Below are 24,979 nucleotides of genomic sequence, written 5' to 3' on the forward strand. Positions count from 1 at the left end.
CGGAGAAGGAGGAGGAGGAGGTGGCGGAGGCGGCGACAAAGGAGGAGGTGATAGCATCCGGGGCCGCGACGCCGGAAGATGGGGCGGGCTGCTGCTTCCCTAAGCCCGGAAAACCCCGGAGTCACCGCTTCTGCGCGGCGGAGCCGATTCCCCGGAGCCGCCACCACCGCCCTGTCGCCTCCGCTGGGAGTGACCGGGTCCCCGGGCTCCGCGTTCACGCGCCTCCCGCCTGACTCGGGGTTGGGCTTGCCCGCCCGCCCGCTCCCCAAAGCCGAGCTGTTTGGAAAGGACCAATAAAATAAATCAAACTCTTGGCTAGCCAGACTAAGGTAGGAAGGAAGAAAAGGAGGAAGGGGAGGTAAAATATTAGTAATGACGTTGTGGATAAAAACAGATCTATATTAAAAGACTTTAAAGAGAATCTCGTGTGCAACGAATGTGAATATACAGAAGGAATGATGGATTTCCTGGCAAACTATAAGCTACCAAAATTGGCCCAAGAAGGAGAAAACCGGAAGAGAGCAGTAACTGTAGACGAGAATGGAAAGTCAGCAGGTCCGGGTGCTTTCGTAGCGAAGTCCTAGATAACCTTTAAGAAACAAATAATTTTAATGTCATTTGGTCCCTTCTAGACCAGTGTTTTTCAAAACATCTGTAGTGAAGGACCCGTTTTTAAAAAATTTTACAATTATTGTGGATATATACTCTTGTAAAAGTTAATAAGAGTATTAGAGAAATGAAATAAGCAAAGTGCAAGCGCAATTTTTAAATTTTAGTATTCATCAGAAATAAATTACATTTCATTAAATATAATCAAAACCAATTTAACATAGGGACAAAAAAGTAATTACAAAAATGGCATGCATTGTTCATGGATGAGTCCAGCGATCACTGCTTGGATGTCATAGCAATGTCTAATTGCTATTAAGATTTCTAGGGGCACCTGGGTGGCTCAGTCGTTAAGCGTCTGCCTTCGGCTCGGGTCATGATCCCAGGGTCCTGGGATCGAGCCCCACATCGGGCTCCCTGCTCAGCGGGAAGCCTGCTTCTCCCTCTCCCACTCCCCCTGCTTGTGTTCCCTCTCTCACTGTCTCTCTCTCTGTCAAAAAATAAATAAAATCTTAAAAAAAAAAAAAAAGATTTCTAAACCCTCTCCACTTCTGTACTTATCCCGTCAGGGGTTGGTAACAAACAGTCCAGGGACTGGCACCAGTTCTCAGACCACAGAAACAGATGGAAAGATCCCAGATTAATTTTTAAAAGTTAGTATAGTCTTACATATGGTTATATGATACTAAAATATTTGTACAAAATATACATATAGAAATTCCAAATAAAATCTTAATAAGCGGAATCTAGCAGTGTAGCAAAAGAATAATGCACCATGACCAAGTAGGGTTTATTTCAGAAATACAAAAATGATTCAACATTAGGAAGTTTATCAACATAATTTAGGACATGAAACAATTAAAGGAGAAAACCTATAGTATTATGTTAATCGAAACTGAAAAGGCATTTGAAAATTCAGCAGCCATTCTTTTTTTTTTTTTTTTAATTTTTTTTACATAGGCTCCACACCCAGGGTGGAGCCCAACACAGGACCTCAGCTCACAACCCTGAGATTCAGACCTGAGCTGAGATCAAGAGTCAGATACTCAGGGTGCCTGGGTGGCTCAGTCGTTAAGCGTCTGCCTTCAGCTCAGGTCATGATCCCAGGGTCTTGGGATCAAGCCCCGCATCGGGCTCCCTGCTCGGCGGGAAGCCTGCTTCTCCCTTTCGTACTCCCCCTGCCTGTGTTCCCTCTCTCGCTATGTCTCTGTCAAATAAATAAATAAAATCTTAAAAAAAAAGAGAGATGCTCAACCAACTGAGTGCCCCTTCAGGAGCCATTCTTAATAAATATTTCAAGTAAAATAGAAATTTATTTATTTATTTTTTAAAATAGAAATGTAAAAGAAACTACTTAGCTATGATAAAGATTGCTTACCAAAACTCAACAGCAAACATTATACTAACTGATAAAATAGTAAAGTCATTTTCATTAAAATCGTGAATGAGAGAAGGATGCTGTCACCACTATTCTTCAACATCATTTTGGGTGCTCTAACTAATCTAGAAGACAAGACAAAGAAGTATTATGTGTAGCCTACTGTTAATTGTCTTCAAAATTCTGTTCTCCCCTTCTTCCTTTGAAATACAGTTTGAGCTAAGGACATGGCTGGGAGACTACATTTCCCAGTTTCTCCTGAAGCTAAGTGCAGCCATATGACTGTGTTTGCACCAGTGGAATATGCATGGATGTGATGAGGTCAACATATCCCTCAAGTGCTTAAAAGGAAGTTGTTTATCCTAGACTTTTCTCCCACCCTGTTCCTCACGGGCTGGAACATAGATGTGACTGTAACTTGACCTCAATCATGCAGATGAGTAGAACACTCCAGTAGATGGCAGGGCAATAAGATGAAAGGAACATGGGTCACTGAATAACCTGGAGGAGCAAGGGTATTTGTTCACCAGCCTGGACTGGTCAGCGACTGTGTAAGAAAGAAAGAAACTTCGATCTTATTTACACCACTATATTTCTCTCTCTCTTTTTCTCCCTCTCTCTCAGGGGTGTTCAGCTTTTACCACAACTAAAATGATAGGAATTCACGTTAGAAAGAATATGCAAGCATTATCCGATTTATTTTTTATTTGTTATTTTTATTATAAGATTTTATTTTTTTTAAAGTAATCTCTACACCCAGTGTGGGCCTCAAACTTACAACCTCGAGATCAAGAGTCACATGCTCCACTGACTGAGCCAGTCAAACGCCCCCCAAATTATCCTATTTAAAAAATTACATTTGTAGAAAACTTACTAGATTCTAGTTTTACAAAAACTGCCAGAAGTAATATAAGTTTTTGGTGAGATGGTTAACTATATGAAAATAGGCAAAACCCAATAATATTTATGTTATCAATAACCAGCTAGAAATAGTAATGGGAAAGTATTCCATTCACAACACTGACAAAAATTTCAAATGCTTAGGAGTGAGGGGTGCCTGGCTGGCTCAGTAAGTGGAGCGTGAGACTCTTTTTTTTTTTTTTTTTTTTTTTAAAGATTTTATTTATTTATTTGAGACAGAGAGAATGAGATACAGAGAGCATGAGAGGGAGGAGGGTCAGAGGGAGAAGCAGACTCCCTGCCGAGCAGGGAGCCCGATGCGGGACTCGATCCAGGGACTCCAGGATCATGACCCGAGCCGAAGGCAGTCGCTCAACCAACTGAGCCACCCAGGCGCCCTGGAGCGTGAGACTCTTGATCTTGGGGTTGTGAGTTCAAGCCCCACATTGAGGGTAGAGATTACTTAAAACTTAAAAAAATACCTAGGAATGAATGGAAGAGGAAATATACAGAATTTATATGAAGAACAGCATAGCTTCTTATTGAAGAACATAAAATAAAATCTGAAGAGGGGCGCCTGTCTGGCTCAGTCGGTGGAGCCTACAACTCTTGATCTCAGAGTCCTGAGTTCGAGTCCCATGTTGGGTGGAGAGATTACTTAAAAAAAAAGATCTGAAGAAATGGAAAGGACATAATGTCATAAGAACAGTAATCTTCCCCAAATGACAAATATAATGCAATTCAAATAGGACTCTTATAAAAATCTCATATTATTTAATTAATCATAAAAATTAATATTTTATTTATTGTTTTAAATTAATGAAATATTCATATGGTCCAAGTTCAGAAGTTACCAAGAGGCATGCAGCTCTCTTCACCCCTCCCCCCACCCCTCCCTCACCCCTCCCCCAGCCACTCAGTTATCTTCTGCATAGACAATTTAGGTCACAAGTTTCTCCCATTTACTTTCAGAGATATTTGAATCATTTTTTTACACAACATTCCCACTGTTCTTCATATTGCTTTGTCTTAACAATGTAACTTTGGTGCTCGCTTCGGCAGCACATATACTAAAATTGGAACGATACAGAGAAGATTAGCGTGGCCCCTGCGCAAGGATGACACGCAAATTCGTGAAACGTTCCATATTTAAAAAAAAAACAAAAACAAAACAATGTAACTTTGAGATGTACCTAAAGAGCTTGCTTCTTGTTCCTTTGTGTATACAGAATTTCATTTTAGGGATACATCATTGTTTAACTAGTTCTCTTTTGATGGACTTTAATATTTATTTTTTATTTTATTTTTTTGATGGACTTCAATATTTAAAATACCTTACCAATCTCCTTCTATTACAAATAATACTTCAATGAATAGCATTGTATATATGATTTGTATATTCCTAACTATATATATATATATATATATATATATAAGATATATTTCTAGACATAGAATTTCTGAGTCAAGCAGCATGTACATTTTAAATGCTTGTAGATGGTGCCAAACTGCTCTCCATATAAGTTGTATCAATTTATATTCCTACCAACAATGTATGAAAGTGGGTGTTTTCCTGCATTCTCACAAAAATAGCATTTTATTAAACTTTTTGGTCTTTGTGTATCTGTGAAGTGTGGTTTCATTTCACATTTTACTAATTATGATGAAGTTTGAACATGTTTTCATACATTGAAGAGCCATTTATATCTATGTTTTGTGAACTGTATGCTCATATTCTTTGCCCGTTATTCTACTGGATCCTGGGATCATGACCTGAGCCGAAGGCAGATGCTTAACGACTGAGACACCCAGGCACCCCTCATTAGGCTATACTTCTAAGAATGCTTATGGCAGGCATTGAGCCCCGCATTGGGCTCCCTGCTCGGTGGGAAGCCTGCTTCTCCCTCTCCAGCTCCGCCTGCTTGTGCTGTCTCTCTCTGTGTCAAATAAATAAATAAAATCTTAAAAAAAAGAAAAAGAATGCTTATGGCAGCATTGTTTGTGGAGGCAAATCTGGAAACTACCTGAATGTTTAGCAGTAGGAAAGTAGATATGGTTATCCATATTACAGAATTTGACACAGCTATTAAAATATGAATTAGATATATAATTTATTGATCTGAAGATTTTCATGAAGCCTCATAAAATGAAAAAAGGTTATTGCAGAACAATGTGTATGGCATGAGTTTTTTTTGGGGGGGGGTAACAACCAACAGCAATGGCAACAAAACCCCTCCATATGTGGATTTTTCAGTATGAACAGAGGCCAGAGAGGAGATGGGTTAGGTTGGGTTTCCTCACTTGAGACACTGAGGCAAGGCTTTGAGTACAAATAGTCTATATGGGAGGTGATAGGCATTGGTAGAGAAATAGAAAAGTGAGTCATGGAAGGAAGGAAAGCAATGCAAGGTGCATTAGTGAGCAGGCATGGTTCTGGGCAGTTGGGTCTCAGTCCTCCAGGGGAATCTCTAGGTGGCCATGGAACACAACTCAAGGTTGTCTCACCTGGGCCGGAGGCGAGGAAGCCGGCACTATTCCCTGCCAGTCCTGTCAGGGTATGGCCTCATTTCTTTTGGCTGGCTTGAGGGATTTTCAGAGGCTTCCACTTAGCCATTTCTATCATAATGGCTTCTACTTGTTAGGTGAGGGAACAATTTGAGGGTTCTTCTAACTGCTGAATATGTCTCTTCCAATAATATACTCAGGGACCAGAGAAATGACCACAGAAAGGGTGTGGATCCATTGGCTTCATTGTAAGACTTGGGCCAAGACTCCATTTCCTATGAAGCCTCCACACATCGCACTCTAACAGAGGGCCCCATGATGGTGCTTTAGGTTCCCTGACATCAGCTCCACAAAATATGGGTATTCCTTTCCCCCCTACTTTACCGTCACACTGATGAATGGCTTAGGTCCTGTGGAGGCAGAGTCGCTGGAATCATAACTGTATATATTTGCTGTGGATTTGCAGGGTCCTTCCTCAAGGGGACTTGGCCTTTCTTCACTTGATCAATTCTGGGTCTGAGAGACTGCTCAGGGATGGAAACTCGACAAAGGATCAGATTTTTCCACTGTGACAACCGACAGTCTACTGCTCAAGTAGTCTTGATTTGTTTATCTTTATTTTTTTAATTTTATAAGAAATACTCTTGCTGGTTTCTGTTATGAGCTGAATTGTGTCCCCCCAAAATTTGTATGTTGAAGTCCTAACCCTCAGTATCTTAGAATGTGACATATTTGGAGATAGGGCCTTTAAGGAAATAATTAAGGTAGAATGAGGTCATTTGGGTAGGCCTGAATCCAATATGACTGGTCTCCTTATAAGAAGAATAAATTAGGACACAGACAACACACAGGCAACCATGTGAGGACACAGTGAGAAGGCAGCTATCTTTAAGCCAAGGAGAGAGACCTCGGAAGAAACTGACCCTGCCAACAATTTGACCTTGGACTTCTAGCTTCTAGAACTGTGAGGAAGAATCTGACCTTGCCAACAATTTGATCTTGGACTCCTAGTTTCTGGAACTGTGAGGAGATAAATTTCTGTTGTTTAAGCTACGAAGTCTGGTATTTTGTTATGACGCCCCAAGTGAACTGGTCCAGCTTGCCATCTGTATTGTTCCCAAGAATGCCATAGTTTACTAGCCATCTCTACAGATCCTTGCAGATCAAAGCCCCATCTTTGCCATTCCAGATTTGGTGTCTATAATGGTTATTACACTTTCCTTGACTCTGACAGTTAACTGCTGCCACCTGGCCTCTGCTATTTTAGAATCCTATCATCCCCATTGACACCAAGGAGCCTAAATTACATAGTCGTCTCCCCTATCATGAACCCTGACCCACAGAAGACAACCACCATGGAGCTTTTCCACAATGCCAGTAACACATTCCTTGTTGCCTTAATAAAAAAAAGTGTCCTCTGAGCCCTTCCAGGGGACGCCATCAACTAGCATGCTTTCTGGTCTTACATAAGGAAGCCATTCTAATGTGCCCACTGCTCTGAGCTTTTTGACCCTTCTCTCTGTACTCTGTCAAGGCAATTCCAACAACTCCACTTCATTTACTATATAGGCTTTGTTGTTTCCAAGTTTCAAGGAGCCATTCCAGCAGCATACTAGGACTGACTCCAGGTATCCCTGCCAGGATGTGGAATCCTGAGTCATGGGAGAGTGTTCCAATATCAAAAACTCTTCCATATCTAGTTTTATATTCTTCCCTGGTCCAGCCCCCTCAAGATCCATTCCCAGGTTTATGCTCTCAATTCCAGCAAGTATATATTCACTAAGTCCTACAACTATTCAGTGAATAATCTCTTTTATCTCCTACCAGAAATGGTATTTCTCTGCTTGGGCCATACTAAGAATTGTCCCTAAAAGAAATATGCTGAGGTGGGGACAGATCTTAAGGAAGACAAGCATCATCCTCCTGTGTAACTCTTATCACTCTCACAATCAAATCTGGAACTGATTTTTAGCCTGGACTGACCCTTTCTGGAAGGAATTAAAAAAGATAAAAGTTCCCATGAAGGCCTTCTGCTTCCTTACTGTTCCTTGACTTAATAATTGGCTAACCAAACTTGTCATCTGCTTTCTTTAGGGTTTCTATGGTCATTGACAAGAGCAAACCAACTCCCTGATTTTCAAAGTTTTCATCTTTCAAGTGCTAGAGCTATTGCATGAACTGGTGCATTTCCTTCCATTTGTATCCTATCCCAATCCAGCATAGGCGAGAGTCTCATCAGTTGTCATTCTACAGCATGCCAGAGATTGCCACCACTCTACCTACCAGCAGTAGTGAGGTCTTTGTGTTCCTATGTTGTATGAGTAATCTAATTCCAGAATCCCATCCTGAAGGTCTACTTCAAAAGACCACTTCTGGTACCAGCTGTCTTACTTTGGACAAAACAGACCCTCAGAGAAGTATTTGAGAGCAAGTGGTTTATTTGGAAAATAATCCTAGGAAGCCAAGGAGGGAAGTGGGGAAGTGAGACAGGTAAGACAGGGAAAGCAATACAAGGTCTGTTAATGAGCAGGTTAGTGCTGTGGGCCACGGGGACTTGACTCTCTTGGGACCTCAGGAAGACAAAATAGAACATGCATCAGGGTTTCCATTCAGGAAACAAGGACGCTGGGATATTTTTCCTACATTCATGTTCATCACTGAGAGGTTTGCTCCTATGGACCTTAACTCCCTGCCACTTCTGGCTAAGCACACTCCTGTGGCCAGCAAGTCATCAGGCAGAGTCACAGATGCCTGCAGTAAGGAGTCATTGAAAGAGAAAGGACGAATGCCTAGGGGACACTGGGAGGGCCATCAACACAGGATGTTAACCTTTTCTTTACATACACTTGTGTCCTTTTTCTGGTTGAGGCGAGCATGTGCCCTGTGCACTGGCTTCCAAGGGGCAGGAAGATGAAAGATTTCCTCATTTAGACTTTATAGTGGGTAGTGCAGTCCACCAAGGCTGTACACACTGGGGACTCCCCCCCCAGATAGGAAGAGGAATTGGATGTTGGACAGAAAAAAATTCCACTATGCACACATTTCTTTTTTAAGATTTTATTTATTCATTTGGGAGAGAGAGAGAGAGAGAGCATGAGTAGGGGGAGGTGCAGAGGGAGAAGCAGACTCCCTGCTGAGCAGGGAGCCAGACATGGGGCTCGATCCCAGGACCCCGGGATCATGACCTGAGCCCAAGGCAGACGCTCAACCGACTGAGCCACCCAGGCGCCCTCCCCACTATGCACACATTTCATGATCAAGTTAGGTCTCTGTGACATGTGGTGATGTTCACTCACAGCCATTTATGCCTACTTGTCACTCAGAGATGTTTTTGTCTGCATGTAACTGGATAAATACAAGAGCTGAAAAGTATGGGTCTATGGTTTGTTAGTTTATTTTCCCCTCACAGAACAAGAAGGCTGGAAGTCAGCGGCAGCTGGCATTTCTTCAGCAGCTCAACAATATCAGGGCTGAGGGCTGCACAGGTCTCTTGGCCTTTCCCTCAGTGTCACCAGATGACTTCTATGGCTCCACATTTGAGGCAAGAATAAGGAAGAGGAGGAAGGGACCATATTGTGTCAGGAAAGCAACCGTTTTCTCAAGGAATCCATGCATGAGTTTCCTCTGTCTGCTCTAACACAGCTCCGTGAATGTAGTGGCTTAAAGCAACACAAGCTTATCCTCTTACGGTTCTGGATGTGAGAAGTCTGAAATGGGTTTTGCTAGGCTAAAATCACAGTGTTGGTAGGGTTGCCGTCCTTCTCTGGGCTCTGAGGGAATCCTGGTTTCCTTGCTAGAAGGTGCCTGTATTCCTTGACTGGTGGTTCCCTTCCATCTTCACAGCCAGTCACATCACTGTGACTTCTGCTTTTTTTCATCACATCTCTGACTTTCTGGCCCTCCATCTGCCACATTGAAAGATCTTTGTGATGACCTTGGGCCCACCTGGATAATCCGGGATACGCTCCCTCTTCTTCTTTTTTTGTTTCACAGTTTTATTTAAATTTTAGCTACTTAACATATAGTGTAATATTGGTTTCAGGAGTAGAATTTAGTGATTCGTCACTTATGTATAACATCCAGTGCTCACGCTCCCTCTTCTAAGGTCAACTGATTAGTAAGCATAATTCCATCAGCAACCTTAATTCTTTGCCGGGTAACCCAACAGATGCACAGGTTCTGGGGATTAAGATGTGATTGAGGGGACCATGATTTGCCTACCACAACCCATTTTTGCCTCATTGGCCAAAATTCTAGCTGGAAGGAGGCTTGAGAGTGGGAGCTGGATTAGCTGAACAACAGCGTCTGCCATATCTTGCTAGCACTTCTTGAAGTTTGTAATTACATATTTCTTGTGTGATTTTTTTCCCCTAGTAGATCCTATATTCCACGAGAGCAAGAACCATGTCTGTTTTGCTCACCATTGTATTTTCAGCATATAACACGGTACCTGACATAAGAGCAGCTCAGTAAATTTTTAGTGCATGAAGGAATGCATGAACAAGTACAGAGACACAAACACATGCACACATATGGAAAAGCATACTGTAGCATTTTCTGGGTCATAGCCAAGAAATGGAAGCAATCTAACTGTTCATCTATAGGAAACTGGTTATATAAATTGATTGATTTTTGAAAAGTAAACCCCTGGTACATGTCTACAAAAGAATATTCAGCCTTTGTAAACAATGAGACCGATCTGAAGTGTAGGGACATGAAAGGATGTTCATTATTTGTCACTAAGGGAAAATGCAAGTTGCAGAACAGCACGTATTGTATGACCCTATTTGTGTGATAGAGAATAAACTGAAGCTTATTGCCCTCGGGAAGGAAGAACACAAGGAACCAGAAAGAACAAAGAGTCAAATTCTTGGCCTTGGATTGTTCTGGGAACCCACACCAAGCACATTCCTGTCTCATGGTCTTTGCACTGATTGTTCTTTCTGTCTCCAATACTCCTTCCTCACATATTAACATATTGATATTAATTAACATTAATGTTAACAACTTGCTCTCCTCTTTCATTAAGTCTCTGTCCAATATCATCTTCTTATAGAGGGCCTGACTTGACCACCCTGTCTTAAACAGCATGCCCTAACACTCTCCATTCCCATGATCCACTTTATTTTACATGACATTATATATCTATTTAATTGTTTATTTTTTTAAGTAATCTCTTCCCCCCCACCCAACGTGGGGCTCGAACTCACAACCCCCAGATCAAGAGCCACATGCTCTACTGACTGAGGCAGCCAGGCACCCCTTGTTTAATTGTTTATTATATCACTTCTCCACTTGAACGTAAGCGCCATGGGGCCAGGGATCTAGGTGATTCTGAGGCAGGTTGCTGGAGTACCTCAGTTTAGGAATCACTTCTAACTCTTAGGACAGCAGTTCTCAAAGTGTGGTCTGCAGACCAGCAACATCAGCATCACCTGGGGACTTGTTAGAAGGGCACATTCTTAAGCCTCACCTACTGAGTCAAAACCCCTGGGAGTAGGGCCCAGCAGTCTGTTGTTAAGAAACCTTCCAGGTAGTTCTGATGCCCACTCAAGTCTGAGAACAACTGACTTTGCTTCTCTTTTTTAAGCAGCACTCCCTGGCTCTTTTCCCAGGGATCTTTTCCAGGTAGAAAGAGGTTAACTCTCTTCCCTATCCTTTCCTCTATGCTGCTCCTAAGAATGTTCTGAATAAGATAGAAATGTTGAAATTCTGTGTTTAATGTACCTTAATTTAACTTAAATTTTTCTTGAACTTTACCCTCTAGGAAAGGGGCTGACAGTCAGCATTTTTGGCTTTGCAGGCCACCGAGTCGGATGCAACTACCCAGCTCTGCCACTGGAGTGGGAAGGCAGCCAGAGACAATATGTAAATGAATGAGCATGGCTGTGTGCCAATAAAACTTCATATATGGACACTGAAATTTGAATTGTCAGCAATCTGGTGGCATAATGTGTACATGATATGATGTTATTTTGCGTCTCTCTGATTACATTCATTTGGCCTCTTCTGTGAAATGCTTGCCCATTTCTTTTGCCCCCTTTCCTATCTGCTAAAGGGAACTCATTCCAGTGCGCAGTTCCCTTGGGCATTCCTTTTGTATGGAGGGAGATGAAGCCTGATATGTGGACATACACAGTGAATCCTGAAAAGTGGCAAGTATCTTGGCTCATTGGAGGCATAGAAGAACAATGCTGCCATACCAGTGGCAAGGATGTCTGGGAAAGAGATATGTAGATGGGCCCCTGGGGTTGGTTCCAAGTGTGCGTATCTTTGTCTCACATTAATATTCACCAAAGAGCATCCATTGCAGAGTAGATGCAAATCCAACCAGGTGGGTAAGCCAAACATTCTCCTTGGCCACCATAGTACTTGTGCTGTGGGCCCCGGAATAGGTGGTTATGCAGGCAGGTGGGGAGGGAGGCAACACATGGGCCCAGCCGCATGGGCTTCACCTCTCCAAAGCTGGTTTAGCTACTGCCACCTGCTGAGTGCCCAAGAAGCCAATAGCAGAGAGCAATGGTGAATCCTTTATACAGTGCCGATGGCTAAAGGAACACTAGCCAGCCACCTTATGGTCTTAATTCCATTAGGCCCCTTCCACCTTGGAAGGGAGAGTGAGTTGTCTTTGAGGGAATCAACACATACTTTGGATTTGGGTTTGTTTTGCCTGCCTGTACTGCCTCTGCCCAGTGCTACCGCCTCCTCATTTGCTTCACAGGTTTCACTCTCCAGTAAATGCTTTGCATCCTAACTCAATTTCAGCTTTGGCTTCCTAAAGAATGCAATCTGCGACAACCTCTTTTCTAGGGGGAAATGAGACACTTGTAATGCGTGGTATGCACTGGATGATGATTACGCAAATTATCAGCGATGGTGGCTTGAAATGGAATACAAGTGGAGGGCAAAGCTTTGGGAAATCAAGTGACTAGAGCACTTAGTCCCTATGGTGACAGTGATGATTGCAAAGGATGTGGCTAGGGCTAACTGCTTCTGATGACCGTAGAGAGCTTATACAGAAAAGAGGACAAATGGAAAGCCTTGAATGCACAACACAGATCAGAGTGGAAAATCAAAGAGTCTCACTGTCACCATTCAAGTAGTCTTTATTCTCCTGGAACTGTCGGATGGATATGCCTGACAGTCATGCCCAGGGACTGATCATAAACGTTGCAGAGGTGCAGCACTGATTAAAGGTATGGCCTTGTTAGAGCTCTGAGGTTAACTGATGGGCTCTTCTGGGGAAAGAATAGGACCCTAACACAATGAGTGGAAATATTTGGGCATAAACTGATGAAGCTGAGAAAAATTTAGCCTCCACGTTTCCCTGAACCTTCCTTGCCAGTAGGAGGAGTCATATGTCCTTTCTCTAATGGTACCAGCCTTCCTCTGCATAAAAACCTTTTGGTGACTTCCAGGGGGGTGTTTGCCTCACAGGAAATACTGATTCTCCTCAGGACTAACCCCCCACAACAGTTCAGTGTCTCCACTCCCATAAGAATCATTGGATTTCAGTATAGCCTATATGCCCTAATGCCCAAGGAGAAGGGAATGTGGAAGTGGACCTATGATGTGCAGTCTGCTCAGTGCCTACCACTAACTCTACTTGTACAAAGACTGCAGTAGGGTTTCCTGGGTTGTGGGATTTTCAGTTTTAAAAATGTGACAGTCCCAGGAAAATTCGTATCAGTCAGTCACCCTATTGGGAGGACACTCTTCACTAAAGCATTAAGAAATATATTAGGTGTTATACGCAACTAATGAATCATTGAACACAACATCAAAAACTAATGATGTATTATATGCTGGCTAATTGAATTTAATTAAAAAAAGAAATACATTGGTGAGGGGAGCACCAGTATGATTGAAAAGCTCTATGGAATAGCCTCCATAGGCCAGAGATGATAGTGGGAGATGCTTCAGTGGAATTGGACACCCTGATTTCAAAAGGACTAATGGAGTCCTAAAGGGTAGAGTCTAGGGGATGGTGCTTAATTGTCAGAACTAACGTGGATGCAACTGACATAAAGCACAAGGATAGAGTATTTTGACCTCCGTCTGTTGCAGGGGGTGATTGTTTATGGAATTTCCTAGGAATGAAATAGATGTGATATAGAGAAATAGAAAAATTCTAGGTCTGGTGGACAAAAATTTTGCAGACTCTTGAACTCTTACTCTGTTCCCAGATCTACTAAGCCAGTTCACAGGTCTGGAGGTCCTTGATTTTTTTGAGCTCCTTGATTAAGGGGGAGGCCAGATCTCTTTGAGAAAGGACCTTACTGCAATGCTATCACAGATGTATACTGCAAATCTTCTTTCAAATGTTCCTCAGACTGAGACCTATGGTCATTTACTAGGAGGCCATGACCAGGGTAAAGAAAATATCCAGAACCTTCTGAGGGTTATAAGATTCCAGCTCTGAATTAATGCTAATTATTGGACAGTGTGCCACTGTGGTTCATTTCCAGAGTGGGGACTTAGGGAGTCAGGTCAAAGACCAAATTAGGTCTTGGTCTGAGTTCATTTCAGTGGGAGCTTGGACCCATCTTGGCCGAATCACCACACATTATTTTTCTGACTCATGATCCATGGAGGGAGGGCTCTCATTATAGGAAAGGTCAAGTAGTATCCCCTGGAACTGTACCCCTCTCCCCTTTCACCTCTACTGCCAATAAAGTAAACCAAAGCAACACCAAATTCCTGGGGCAACTGAAGAGATAAGAGCCACCACCAAAGACAATGAAATCGTGATGATTCCAACCACATGCCCCTATATAACTTGCCTGTTCAGCCTGTGGGTAAAGGCATATAAGTTTTGGAGAATGCTTTTGAATTATTGTTCATTTAATCAGGTTGTGACACCAATCACAACTGTGTTTCTTAATGTGGTATCTTTATTGGAGTAAATCAACCCAGCCTCTGGCACCTATTGACCTAGCAACGATCATCAGCAGAGATAATCAGAAATAGTTTGCACTTGCTCTCTTACCTCAGGACTATCTCAAACTATGCTGTTTTCTGTTATAATCTAGTCCAGAAGGAACTTGTCTTTTTATTCCACAGGCATAATGCTGATCCATGACACTGATGGCATTATGCTAATAACTCTGAGGAGCAGGAAGAATCAAGTATACTAGATGCCTCATGACCAGAGGATGGGAGATAAGCCCTGTGAAAGTTCAGGAGCCTGCTACATGGATGACATTTCTAGGGGTCCAGTGATCTGGGGAATGTCAGAATATCTCTTCTGAAGTAAGAGATAAGTTGTTTTTCCTTGCACTGCCCACCACAAAGAAAGAAACCAATACTTGGTGGACCTCTCTGGATTTAGGAGGCAACATATACCGTATTTGGGTATGCTGCTCTAACCCATTTACTGAGTAACCTGTAAGGCTGCCAGTTTTGAGTGGGATCTGAAGCAAGAAAAGCATCAGCAATAAATCTGAGTCTGTGGTACATGTTCAGTGAAGCCTCAATAGAAGCCTCATAGCACAGACTCTTAGGGTGTTGAAGTAAGGCCAGACTTTCCTTAATTGACAATTATTTTCCATTTGAAAGGCAATGCCTCTATTGCTTCCAGGTTCTGATAGTGACCGAATTACTGACCATGAGACACCAGGAGACTATGTGACTTGAATGGGCCATTAGGAAATGGGTATTATCTAATCCACTCAATCATCAAATGGCCATGTGCAGCAGCATTCTATTGTTAAATGGAAACTGTGAATGAAATCAGATCTGAGAAAATTGGGAAAGTAAAAGTGAAGTGAATGAGGAACTAGCTCAGACTCACAGGGTACTTGCTCCTGCTACATCACTGCCTCTCCATCAGCCCCTACACATGGCCTCAAGGACAGTTCTCTATAATCATTGAACAGAGCAAGAAAACGTAGGCCTATGGCTTTATAGATGGGTCTGCATGGTAGGCTGGCACCTGGTAGAAGTAGGTCCAGGTGGCTGACAGCTCCACTCAGGGATGGCCCCTAAAGACAGAGGTAAAGGAAAATCCTGCCAAGTAGTACATCTAATTGTAGAAGGAGAAATGGCCTAATATACTGATGTAGACTGATTCAGGGGCAGAGGCTAACATGTTGGCTGGATGGTGAAGAATGTGGAAAGAACAAGATAGGAATTTGGTGATAAGGAGGCCTAGGAAAAAGATATATGCATAGGCCTCTTAGAATGGGCCAGAAGTGTGAAGATATTTGTGTTCCATATAATTGCGTCTAGAGGACACCCACTGTGGAAGAGGCTGTCAGTAATCAGGTGGATAATATAACTTATTCTGTTGATGTTAGCCTCTTTAGCCACTCTAGTGCTTGCTCAGTAGACCCATATACAAAATGGCTGTGGCAGCTGGGATGGGTGTATGTATGGGATCTTTGCTCACTGAAGCTGATTTGTCTATTACCACTTTGAATTGGCAATCTGCTTATCAGCAGAGACCAAACGCTGAGGCACCAATATGGCACCATTCCTTGGGGGCGACCAGGTAGTCATCTGGTGGCAGACTGGTTATACTGAACCCCCTTCCATCACGGAGGAGGCACTGACTGTCTTCACAGGAATAGATACATATTCTGAATATGGATTTGCTTTTCATGCCTGCAAAGCTTCTGCCAGCACCACCATGTGGACTCACAGAATGCCTGATTCATCACCATGGTATTCCACCCAACATTGCTTCCAACAAAGGAACTCAGTTTAGTGTGAAGGAAGTGTGGCGATGGGCTTGTCCCCATGGAATTCATTGGTCTTATCACATGTCTCATCACCCAGAAACAACTGGCTTGATAGAATGATGACATTTCCTGCCAAAGGCTCAGTTATGGCAGCATAACCTGCAAGTTTGGGGTACTGTCCTACAGAACCTAGTATATACTTTCTTTTTTTTTTTTTTAAGATTTTATTTATTTATTTATTATTATTATTTTTTAATAATTTCTTTTTTATTTTACTTTATTTATTTGCCAGAGAGAGAGAGAGCACGCGCATGAGTGCACAAGCAGGAGGGAGCGGCAGGCAGAGGGAGAAGCAGGCTCTCCGCCGAGCAAGGAGCCCAACATGGGACTAGATCCCAGGACCCTGGGATTGTGACCTGAGCTGAAGGCAGACGCTTAACCGACTGAGCCACCCAGGCATCCCAAGATTTTATTTATTTATTTGACAGAGAGAGAGAGAGCACAAGTAGGCAGAGAGGCAGGCAGAGGGAGAGGGAGAAGCAGGCTCTCCAAGGAGCAGGGAGCCCGACGTGGGGCTCGATCCCAGGATTCTGGGATCATGACCTGAGCCGAAGGCAGCCGCTTAACTGACTGAGCCACCCAGGCACCCCATAGTATATACTTTAAACCAGGGGCCAATATATCATATCATCTCCCTTGTAGCCAGAATGTATGGGTCCAGGATTCCAGAGGTAGAGGTGGGATTGACCCCTCTCCCTGAAGAAATATTTGCTTCCCATCCCTACATCTTGGACTCAGTGGGTTAAGAGGTTCTAATGCCCAAGGGAGAAATGCTTCCACCAGGGAACATGTCAGGATTCTGATGTTTTGGAAACTGACACTGCCCTCTGGCCATTTTGTGTTCTTCATGCTGTTTAACAGGCAGACAAGGGGTCACTGTACAGACCAGGGTGGTCTATCCTGATTACCAAAGGCAGATTAGGTTGCTCCTATGCAATGGAAGCAAGGAGAACTATCTCTAGAACCCAGGGGCTTCACTGGGGTGCCTCTTATCACTCCTTTGTTCAATAGTACTGGTCAATGAAAACTGGTAACCCAGTCAAGGTAATATTATAAGGGTTCAGATCCCCTGTGGGGATGAAGGTTTATGTCACTCCACCAGGGAACGTATTCTGTCCTACTGAGATGCTGACAGAGGGCAAGGGAAGCATGGAGTGGGTGGAAGAAAAATTGAAGCTATGATTATCAACTTAGGGCCTGCTTCTAGTTACAGAAGCAGGGACTATAGCAACTATGTTTTTTTTTTTTTAATTTTTAAAAAGATTTTATTTATTTATTTACTTGAGAGAGAGAGAGAGCGCATGTAGGGGGAAGGGCAGAGGAAGAGGGAGAGAGAGATTCTCAAGCAGGTTCCACTCCCAGCATGGAGCCCTATGCAGGGCTTGATCCCATAACCCTGAGATCATGACCTGAGCCGAAATCAAGAGTCAGATACCTAACCGACTGAGCCACACAGGCACCCCTATGGCAACTATGTTTTATGCTTAGAGTGGCCTTTCCCTTCTACTTTGTATGAAAAGCACTGTTGGTGGTTAATATTTTAGATTTCATGTGAGCGTATGAATGAATTGACATCCCCCTGCAATGATAGAGTAGCTGATGGGTATTTGTACATTTTGTTTGAGGTCATGGGGATTTCATCTGGATGAGGGGCAAGAGTGGTGTGGAGGGGCAAAAGGAATGGTCAGTGCTGGGAATTCTCTGTTTTTCCTTTCAAGGTTCGCTTTACGTCCTTCTCCACCCAGCTCTTTTCCCTGACCCACATTAACTTTGGCCCATTTGGCCCCCCTGCATTATGGCTCTGAGTAGCCATCAGCCAATGGGAGGTATCAGCAACAGGAGATCAGATGGTGGAAGGAGAGAAAGGTCAGGAAATTTATTTCCCACATTCCCTCCCTGCAGGGATGTGAGTTGGCAGTGATTCTTCTATAGAAGGCCACAGTTCCTGTTGAATGTTCCTTTCCTTATTATTTTATTTTATTTTTCCTTATTGCCTTAGTTTTTGGTAACCATTCCCTCTCCTTGCCCCTTCAGGCTTACAATTACTGACATCTTCCAGTGTTGCTAGCCCTGAGGTGCTTCACCATCCATTGTTGATTTCCCTTAATTCTGCCCACCCACATCCTTGTGCATGGTTCCTTCATTAAACTGTCTTTAGGGGTCCCTTGCTGGCTCAGTCCATGGAGCACGTGACTCTTGATCTCTGGGTTGTAAGTTTGACTCCCACATTGGGTGTAGAGATTACTTAAAAATAAAATCTTGGGGCACCTGGGTGGCTCAGTCGTTAAGCGTCTGCCTTCGGCTCGGGTCATGATCCCGGGGTCCTGGGATCGAGCCCCGCATCAGGCTCCCTGCTCAGTGGGAAGCCTGCTTCTCCCTCTCCCACTCCCCCTGCTTGTGTTTCCTTTCTTGCTGTGTCTCTCTCTGTCAAAGAAATAAATAAAATCTAAAAAAAATAAATAAAATCTTAAAAAAAATAAACTGTCTTTAATTATCCATTTTGAGTATGTCATCTGTTTCCTGTCATAAACCCAACTGATACAATTCCTAATATTTGTTTATATATACCTTCTCCCATTTTTGTAATCAGTCTTTCCAGAGAGGTTTATCAGTCTTATTAGACTTTTCAACCAACCAGTTTGGGTTTTATTGATCTTTTGTATTAGACATTTTTTTATTAATATTTGTTATTTTGAAATGTTCTTATTTCTGCTTTCTCATTTACTCTGTTATTGTTTTTGTAGCTTCTTAAATCAGATGCTTAGGTTTTTAATTTCCAACCTTGCTTCTTTATTTTTTTTAATATTTTATTTATTTATTTGACAGAGAGAGAGAGTGTGAGCATAAGCAAGGGGAACGCAGGCAGAGGGAGAGGGAGAGGGAGATGCAGGCTCCCCACTGAGCAGGGAGAGCCTGATGCGGGGCTCGATCCCAGGACTCTGGGTTCATGACCTGAGCCGAGGGCCGATGCTTAACCGACTGAGCCACCCAGGAGCCCCAGCCTTACTTCTTTAATCATACAAAGGTTTCACAATATAAATTTCTTTCTAAATACCACTTGGGCTGCAACCCATAATTTTTAAATTAGTTTTCTTTTTTCTTAAGTAGGCTCTATGCCTAAGGTGGGGCTTGAGCTCACAACCCCAAGATTAAGAGTCACTTCCTCTACCGACTGACACAGCCATGTGCCCCTATTAGTTTTGACATGTAATGTTTTCATTATTGTTCTGTTCTAAGTATTTTCTAATTTTTAGTATGACTTTTTCTCTTTGACATGTGATTTCAAAGTATGTTTTAAAATTTCCAAACATAGATGTTTTCTTTATCTTCTTGTTACTGATTTCCACTTTAATTGCAGTGTGGTCAGAAAATGTGAACTGTTTGAGACTGAGTCTTTGAAATTTGTTGACTTTTTTTTTTAACCTAGCATATGATTAACTTTCATGAATGTTTCATGTGTTGGACCACTACTAGATGACATATTGCTTTTGTATGAATTAGGAAAATGTGCTTTTTCTTCCAGATGGATGTAACACCACACCCGAGCATGTGGTTTGGCAAGTGGAGCATGGGATGAATTTTGACCCCCACTTGTCCCCTTGGCTAGGTGCTTTTGATCAGTGAACAATCCGTACGTGGTGACTCTTTCATGTGTTCTTGCAAAGAATGTTTATTTTCCAGTTGCTAGGTACAGTGTTCTTTGTATATCTACTAGAACAAGCTTGTTCATTTGATGTTCAAATTTTCTACATCTTTACTGATTTTTTGTCTGCTTCATCTATGAATTTATGAGAGAGATGAACTAAAAACTCACTGTGGTGGTGGATTTGTCTATTTCTCCTTATATCTCTGTTAATTTTTGTTTCACATAGTCAAAGCAGTTGAATACATTCAAAGTTAGTATTATTACATTTTTCTGTTGAATTGAAATTTTTATCAGTATATTGTAACCTTCTTTATTTTTAAAAAATTATTTTTTAAAAGATTTTATTTTTAAGTAATCTCTACACCCAGCATGGGCTTGAACCTACAACCCCAAGACCAAGAGTTCCATGCTCTACCAACTGAGCCAGTCAGGCACCTTTTGTAACCTTCTTTAAATCTAGTAATTAGGGGCGCCTGGGTGGCTCAGTTGGTTAAGCGACTGCCTTCGGCTCAGGTCATGATCCTGGAGTTCCGGGATCGAGTCCCGCATCGGGCTCCCTGCTCAGTGGGGAGTCTGCTTCTCCCTCTGACCCTCCTCCCTCTCATGCTCTCTGTCTCTCAAATAAATAAATAAAAAATCTTAAAAAAAAAAAAGTTTAAATCTAGTAATTATTTTTCCCTTGAAATCTGTTTTGTGTGATATTAATCTAGCTATAACAGCTTATATTTTGTTGATCATACTATTTGCCTATGTATTTTTTCCATCATTTTTACTTTCAGACTTACTGTGTATGTGTGTTTTGGGGGTATCTCTTAAAGATAGCTAGACTTCTTTATTTTATTTTATTTTTTTTAAAGATTTTATTTATTTATTTGACAGAGAGAGACACAGCGAGAGAAGGAACACAAGCAGGGGGAGTGGGAGAGGGAGAAGCAGACTTCCCGCAGAGCAGGGAGCCCGATGCGGGGTTCGATCCCAGGACCCCGGGATCATGACCTGAGCTGAAGGCAGACGCTTAACGACTGAGCCACCCAGGCGCCCCTAGACTTCTTTAAATCCAGACTGATAATCTTTACTTTTAACTGGAGCATTTGGTTCATTTACATTTTATGCAATTATTGATATATTTAAGTTTAAATCTACCATCTTCCTCTATTCTCTTTGTCCCACTTTTCCAAAAAGTTTTTCCTCCTTTCTTGCCTTTTTTGGATTGGTGGTTGATTTTTTCCTCTTTCTCTCTTTTAATTTTCCCCCTTTTGGTAGTTTGGAAGAGATATAATATGCTTTTATGTTAGTGGTTATCCTAGAAATTTTAATATGTATATTCAACATAATTAAGTCTTTAGTTAATAGAAATCCATTACCAATACTCAGCATTCTAGGGCACAATTCCACAAAGAGTACAGTTTTTGCATTCATTCTTCGATTATTTTATTTATTTTGTCTTGTTTTGCTTGACCTTACAGTGACCTAAAATTAAACTATCACTCCGTGCATCAGACTGTCAACATTGAAACTACCCAATCCCTAGCCTTCACCACAGACCTCTGTCCCTGCCTAGTCCATTGGTACTCCGGAGCCAGTGAGATCACCAGGGAACAGTACTCTTAGCTGCTGAGATAATACCAGACTCTGATAGCAAAGAACAGGCAAGCCAACAGCAAAGATGCAAAAGATGTGATAGCTTTGCAATCTTATAGAGCAAAAAGCCAATTAGCTCTGAGGAATTCCTAAAGGAGTCATCATAACATGTAAAAATAGTTCTGCAGGCTCTGGAAGAAGGGAAAATCAAAGCTTCGAAGGGCATCACTGCAGTCAGGTCATACCACATTTGTAGCATACTGAGTAGTATGCATACTGCTCACAGTTCAGTGTTTGGAAGGAGAAATCACTCTGATACAAAGTGGCAAGGTAAACCACAATACAGCAGAATATTGTCAGTGGCTCTCAACAGGGGGTTATTTTGCACTGTAGGAGACATTTTGCAATGTCTGGAGAAACTGTTGCAACAACTGGTGTGTGTGGGGGGGGTTCTACAATACACAGGATCCTCCCTGTCCTCTGCAAAGAATTATCTGGACTCAAATGTGGATAGTGCCCACTGCTATGGGTTATACAGTGAAGTATAGATAAGCAGCAGGATAGTGTTTCTTGTATCACAGAAGCCATCCTGTAATAATGATTTCACATTTCTTTAAGGGAGGATGATGGTACAGCAAGGATTCACTATACCTTTTTGTTGACACTTGAAAAATCCATAATAATGAAAAATGAAAAGATCAGCAGGCACTCATTTCTCTGAACCTCCTTGAAATGACAAAGGGTTTTTATGAGCAGACGTCACTAAAACTAAACGGTGTGTATTTTCTAATTAGTGGCTTTAGGATTTCAAAATCAGACAGGACATTAGGAGACTAGATATAGCTGATGAAAAACAATCATGAACAATGGTATTTCCCCAGGGCTTATTATGAATACAGCCTATCCCTCCAACAGCTTTTCAATGCAAATGAACCTGGTGCATTTGGTGAAGATTGCCAAATTTAGAAGATACTAGTTCTAAAGTTCATACCTTAATATATGTGTGGTAGGATTTCTTTCTTTGGTTTACCTCTATTTTCTAAAATTTCTGCCAAACACTTATTTTTAAAACTTTTTTTGTTTTGAAAAGTTGCACAAATAGAACAGAGAATCCTTGCATGTCCTTCACTTAGACTCCTAAAATGTTAATATTTTACATTTGCTTAATCATCCAAGGGTTTTCTTCTGAGATATTTTAAAGTTGCAACATAATGCCCCATTATCTCTGAATACTCCAGCGAGTATTGTCTTAAACAAAAACTTTCACATTAATCATACTACAAGTATAAAAATCAAGAAATTTACATTGATACAGTATTATTAATCTATAGATACTCAGATTTTGTCAGTTGTCCCAGTAATACCCCTTTTAGCAAAAGAAAAATGTTCTTTTTCTGGCTGGGGATCAGTTGTCATGTCTGTTTCTATTAATCTGGAGGATTAGTGACTTTGATGATTTTGAAGAGTGCAAGCCAGTAATTTTGTAGACTGTCCCTCTATGGGTTTGTTTGATGTTCCCTTATGATTAAATTCAGGTTATGCGAATTTTGGCGTCATGAATGCTACAAAATTGGTTAGTGTTTTTCTTAGCCAGCTTATCAGGAGGCACAGAATGCCCATTTCTGGGCGTGCTGATTTTCATCACAATTAGGACGGTATCTGCCATGTTTTCCCACTGTAGTTTTTATTTCGCCTTTGAAATCGTAGTATCTTGGTCGGGAGATACTTTGAGACTCTGTAATGTAAACAAGTTGTTTCTTATGATAATTGCGCCCCCTAGTTTTGTCTAAGGTTACAGAGGCAGAGGCTGATTACAGTAGGGTGTCAGCACTGGTGGCGGCAAGTGTTTCCAAGGGTCAATTTCTGTTTGTATCCCTTGTATTAGCATGTCTAGCACATAGTAAATAGCTGCTTCTTTCCTGATTAATTTCTTTTATCTCAGCAGTTAGTAGGGTGTATTGTAATTGATCTGCTTATGTTTGTCTTTCCCACAGACTGTGAGCTCGTTGAGGGTAGGCACAATGGCTTATTGCTTCTCTGTCCCCTGTCTAGCACATACTAGGGGCTTGAAAAATACATGTTTGAATTAGTGGCCTGGAGTAGATACTACGGAAGAAGATAAGAGCTATGAATCGGCCTGGGGATGGCATTTTTCCTGTTCTAAAGGGAAGCTAGGGCAAGGGTTGTAGAGGGCGCGGTCGGCGCAGTCACTCTGCAAAGGAACCCATGGGTCTCAGCCACCCAGTTAAAGGCAAGGCCTCGGGTTTCCGCGGGTGGGGAGGAAAGTGGGGCGGGAAATCGAAAACCGAACTCGCAGCTCCCGGCATTCCCCGTGGGCGGTGCTCCCCTTTGACCCCTCGCTCGCGTGCTACACATCCGGGCCTCTGCTACTAGTGAGGGGAAGATGGCGGCCGCAACTGTGGTGGTTCCCGTAGAGTGGATAAAGAACTGGGAGAAATCAGGGAGAGGCGAATTGTGAGTGTCCGGGCTGGAGGCGGGCGCATGACCGGGCCGGGCCCGGGCGTCAGCCGTGCTCTCCCATGTGGGGAGAGGTTGTGGGGGGAAGATGTGCCCCCTCCCCCATCCGGGCGGCGGGTGTGGATGGTTGGCTAGGAGTTTCGAACTCGGGGAGGAGAGGTGCTGGTAACCGTCGCCGACCTCCTTCCTTCTCTGGCTTCTCTGAAATCTCCGTCGCCCGCCATAGGCTGTGTTCCTTTAGTCTCTTAGCAGAACTCCCGTTTCGCCCCTGCGGGTCCCCGCGCTCCCGCTCCGTCTCTTTTTGTCCCCCTCTTCGCTTGAGCTCACTTGGCTCCTTTCTTTTTACGGGGCCGCGCCGGGGGGTTTCGGACTTCCCATCTCTCTGTCCCATTTCTTCACTCTGCGCCCGTTCGACTCTGCAGTTTGGAGCCCGACGCCTCCTTTGCCTGAAGTCCGAGGAGGGCGAACCGTCCCGACTCCCTCCTCTCCTCTCCGCCCGCCGCCGCCGCGGTGCCCGGGGCGTCGCGAAGAGCCCCGCTTGGTACCTCTCTTCCTCCCGGGGAGCGGTCCTTTCGGATTGTCCCGGCCTCGCGCGGCGCCACTGGCCGTGGGAGAAGTGTAGCTGGGATTGCCGCTTTCCCCGAAGACCTACCGGCATTTCTTTGCTCCGTTTTTTCACTTTTAGAGCCATTTCGGGTTTGATTCAACTTTCGTCATTAAATGTTTCCTAAACCCCATTTTGTCCTGGGACTGCAACTAATTTTGGCAACTCTCCAAGGTTCTCGAGTACCTGGAATAACGCGTTTCCTTTAGTCATAAAACTTGTTTTTTTCCCCCCGGTAATACAGAAAACAGTAATTTGCCATACCCGCGGTTTCCTGGCCCAAAATTTCAGTTCGCGCTCTCTCGGAAAGAAAGAAATCGTTTAAGGAGTAAAACCCCAGATTCAAAAACAAATAACTTATTTCTAATTTTTCTCTGAATCGCTTTATTAGCTAAAGCTCAACATTGTATAAGATTAACTCTCCTTAGCCATTTTTGCTGTTGTCTCCCCTCCTCCCCCCCAGTCAGTTTAGGTTGCTGGTGCAAAAGATAACGAATCTTTGGAACTTCGTTACTTCGAACGAAGTCAGGGGAATG

General features: G+C 42.8%; 1 protein-coding gene and 1 non-coding gene across 3 annotated transcripts in view; both read left to right on the forward strand.

Moving 5' to 3' along the window:
- The first annotated feature begins 3,933 nt into the window (after positions 1-3,933).
- On the forward strand, positions 3,934-4,040 carry LOC123323443. The gene has a single exon (XR_006539388.1). It is a non-coding gene; the product is annotated as a U6 spliceosomal RNA (small nuclear RNA).
- Positions 4,041-23,745: 19,705 nt separating this feature from the next.
- The window catches only part of THOC2 (THO complex 2), a 115,809-nt gene continuing 114,575 nt past the window's right edge, over positions 23,746-24,979 (forward strand). For both annotated transcript variants that reach the window (XM_044911959.1, XM_021686666.1), the window contains exon 1: positions 23,746-23,836. In XM_044911959.1, coding sequence (XP_044767894.1) covers positions 23,766-23,836 — 71 coding nt within the window. In that variant the 5' untranslated portion in view covers positions 23,746-23,765. The remainder of the gene's footprint in view (positions 23,837-24,979) is intronic.

Source organism: Neomonachus schauinslandi, chromosome X (assembly GCF_002201575.2).
Source record: "Neomonachus schauinslandi chromosome X, ASM220157v2, whole genome shotgun sequence".
Lineage (NCBI taxonomy): Eukaryota > Metazoa > Chordata > Mammalia > Carnivora > Phocidae > Neomonachus > Neomonachus schauinslandi.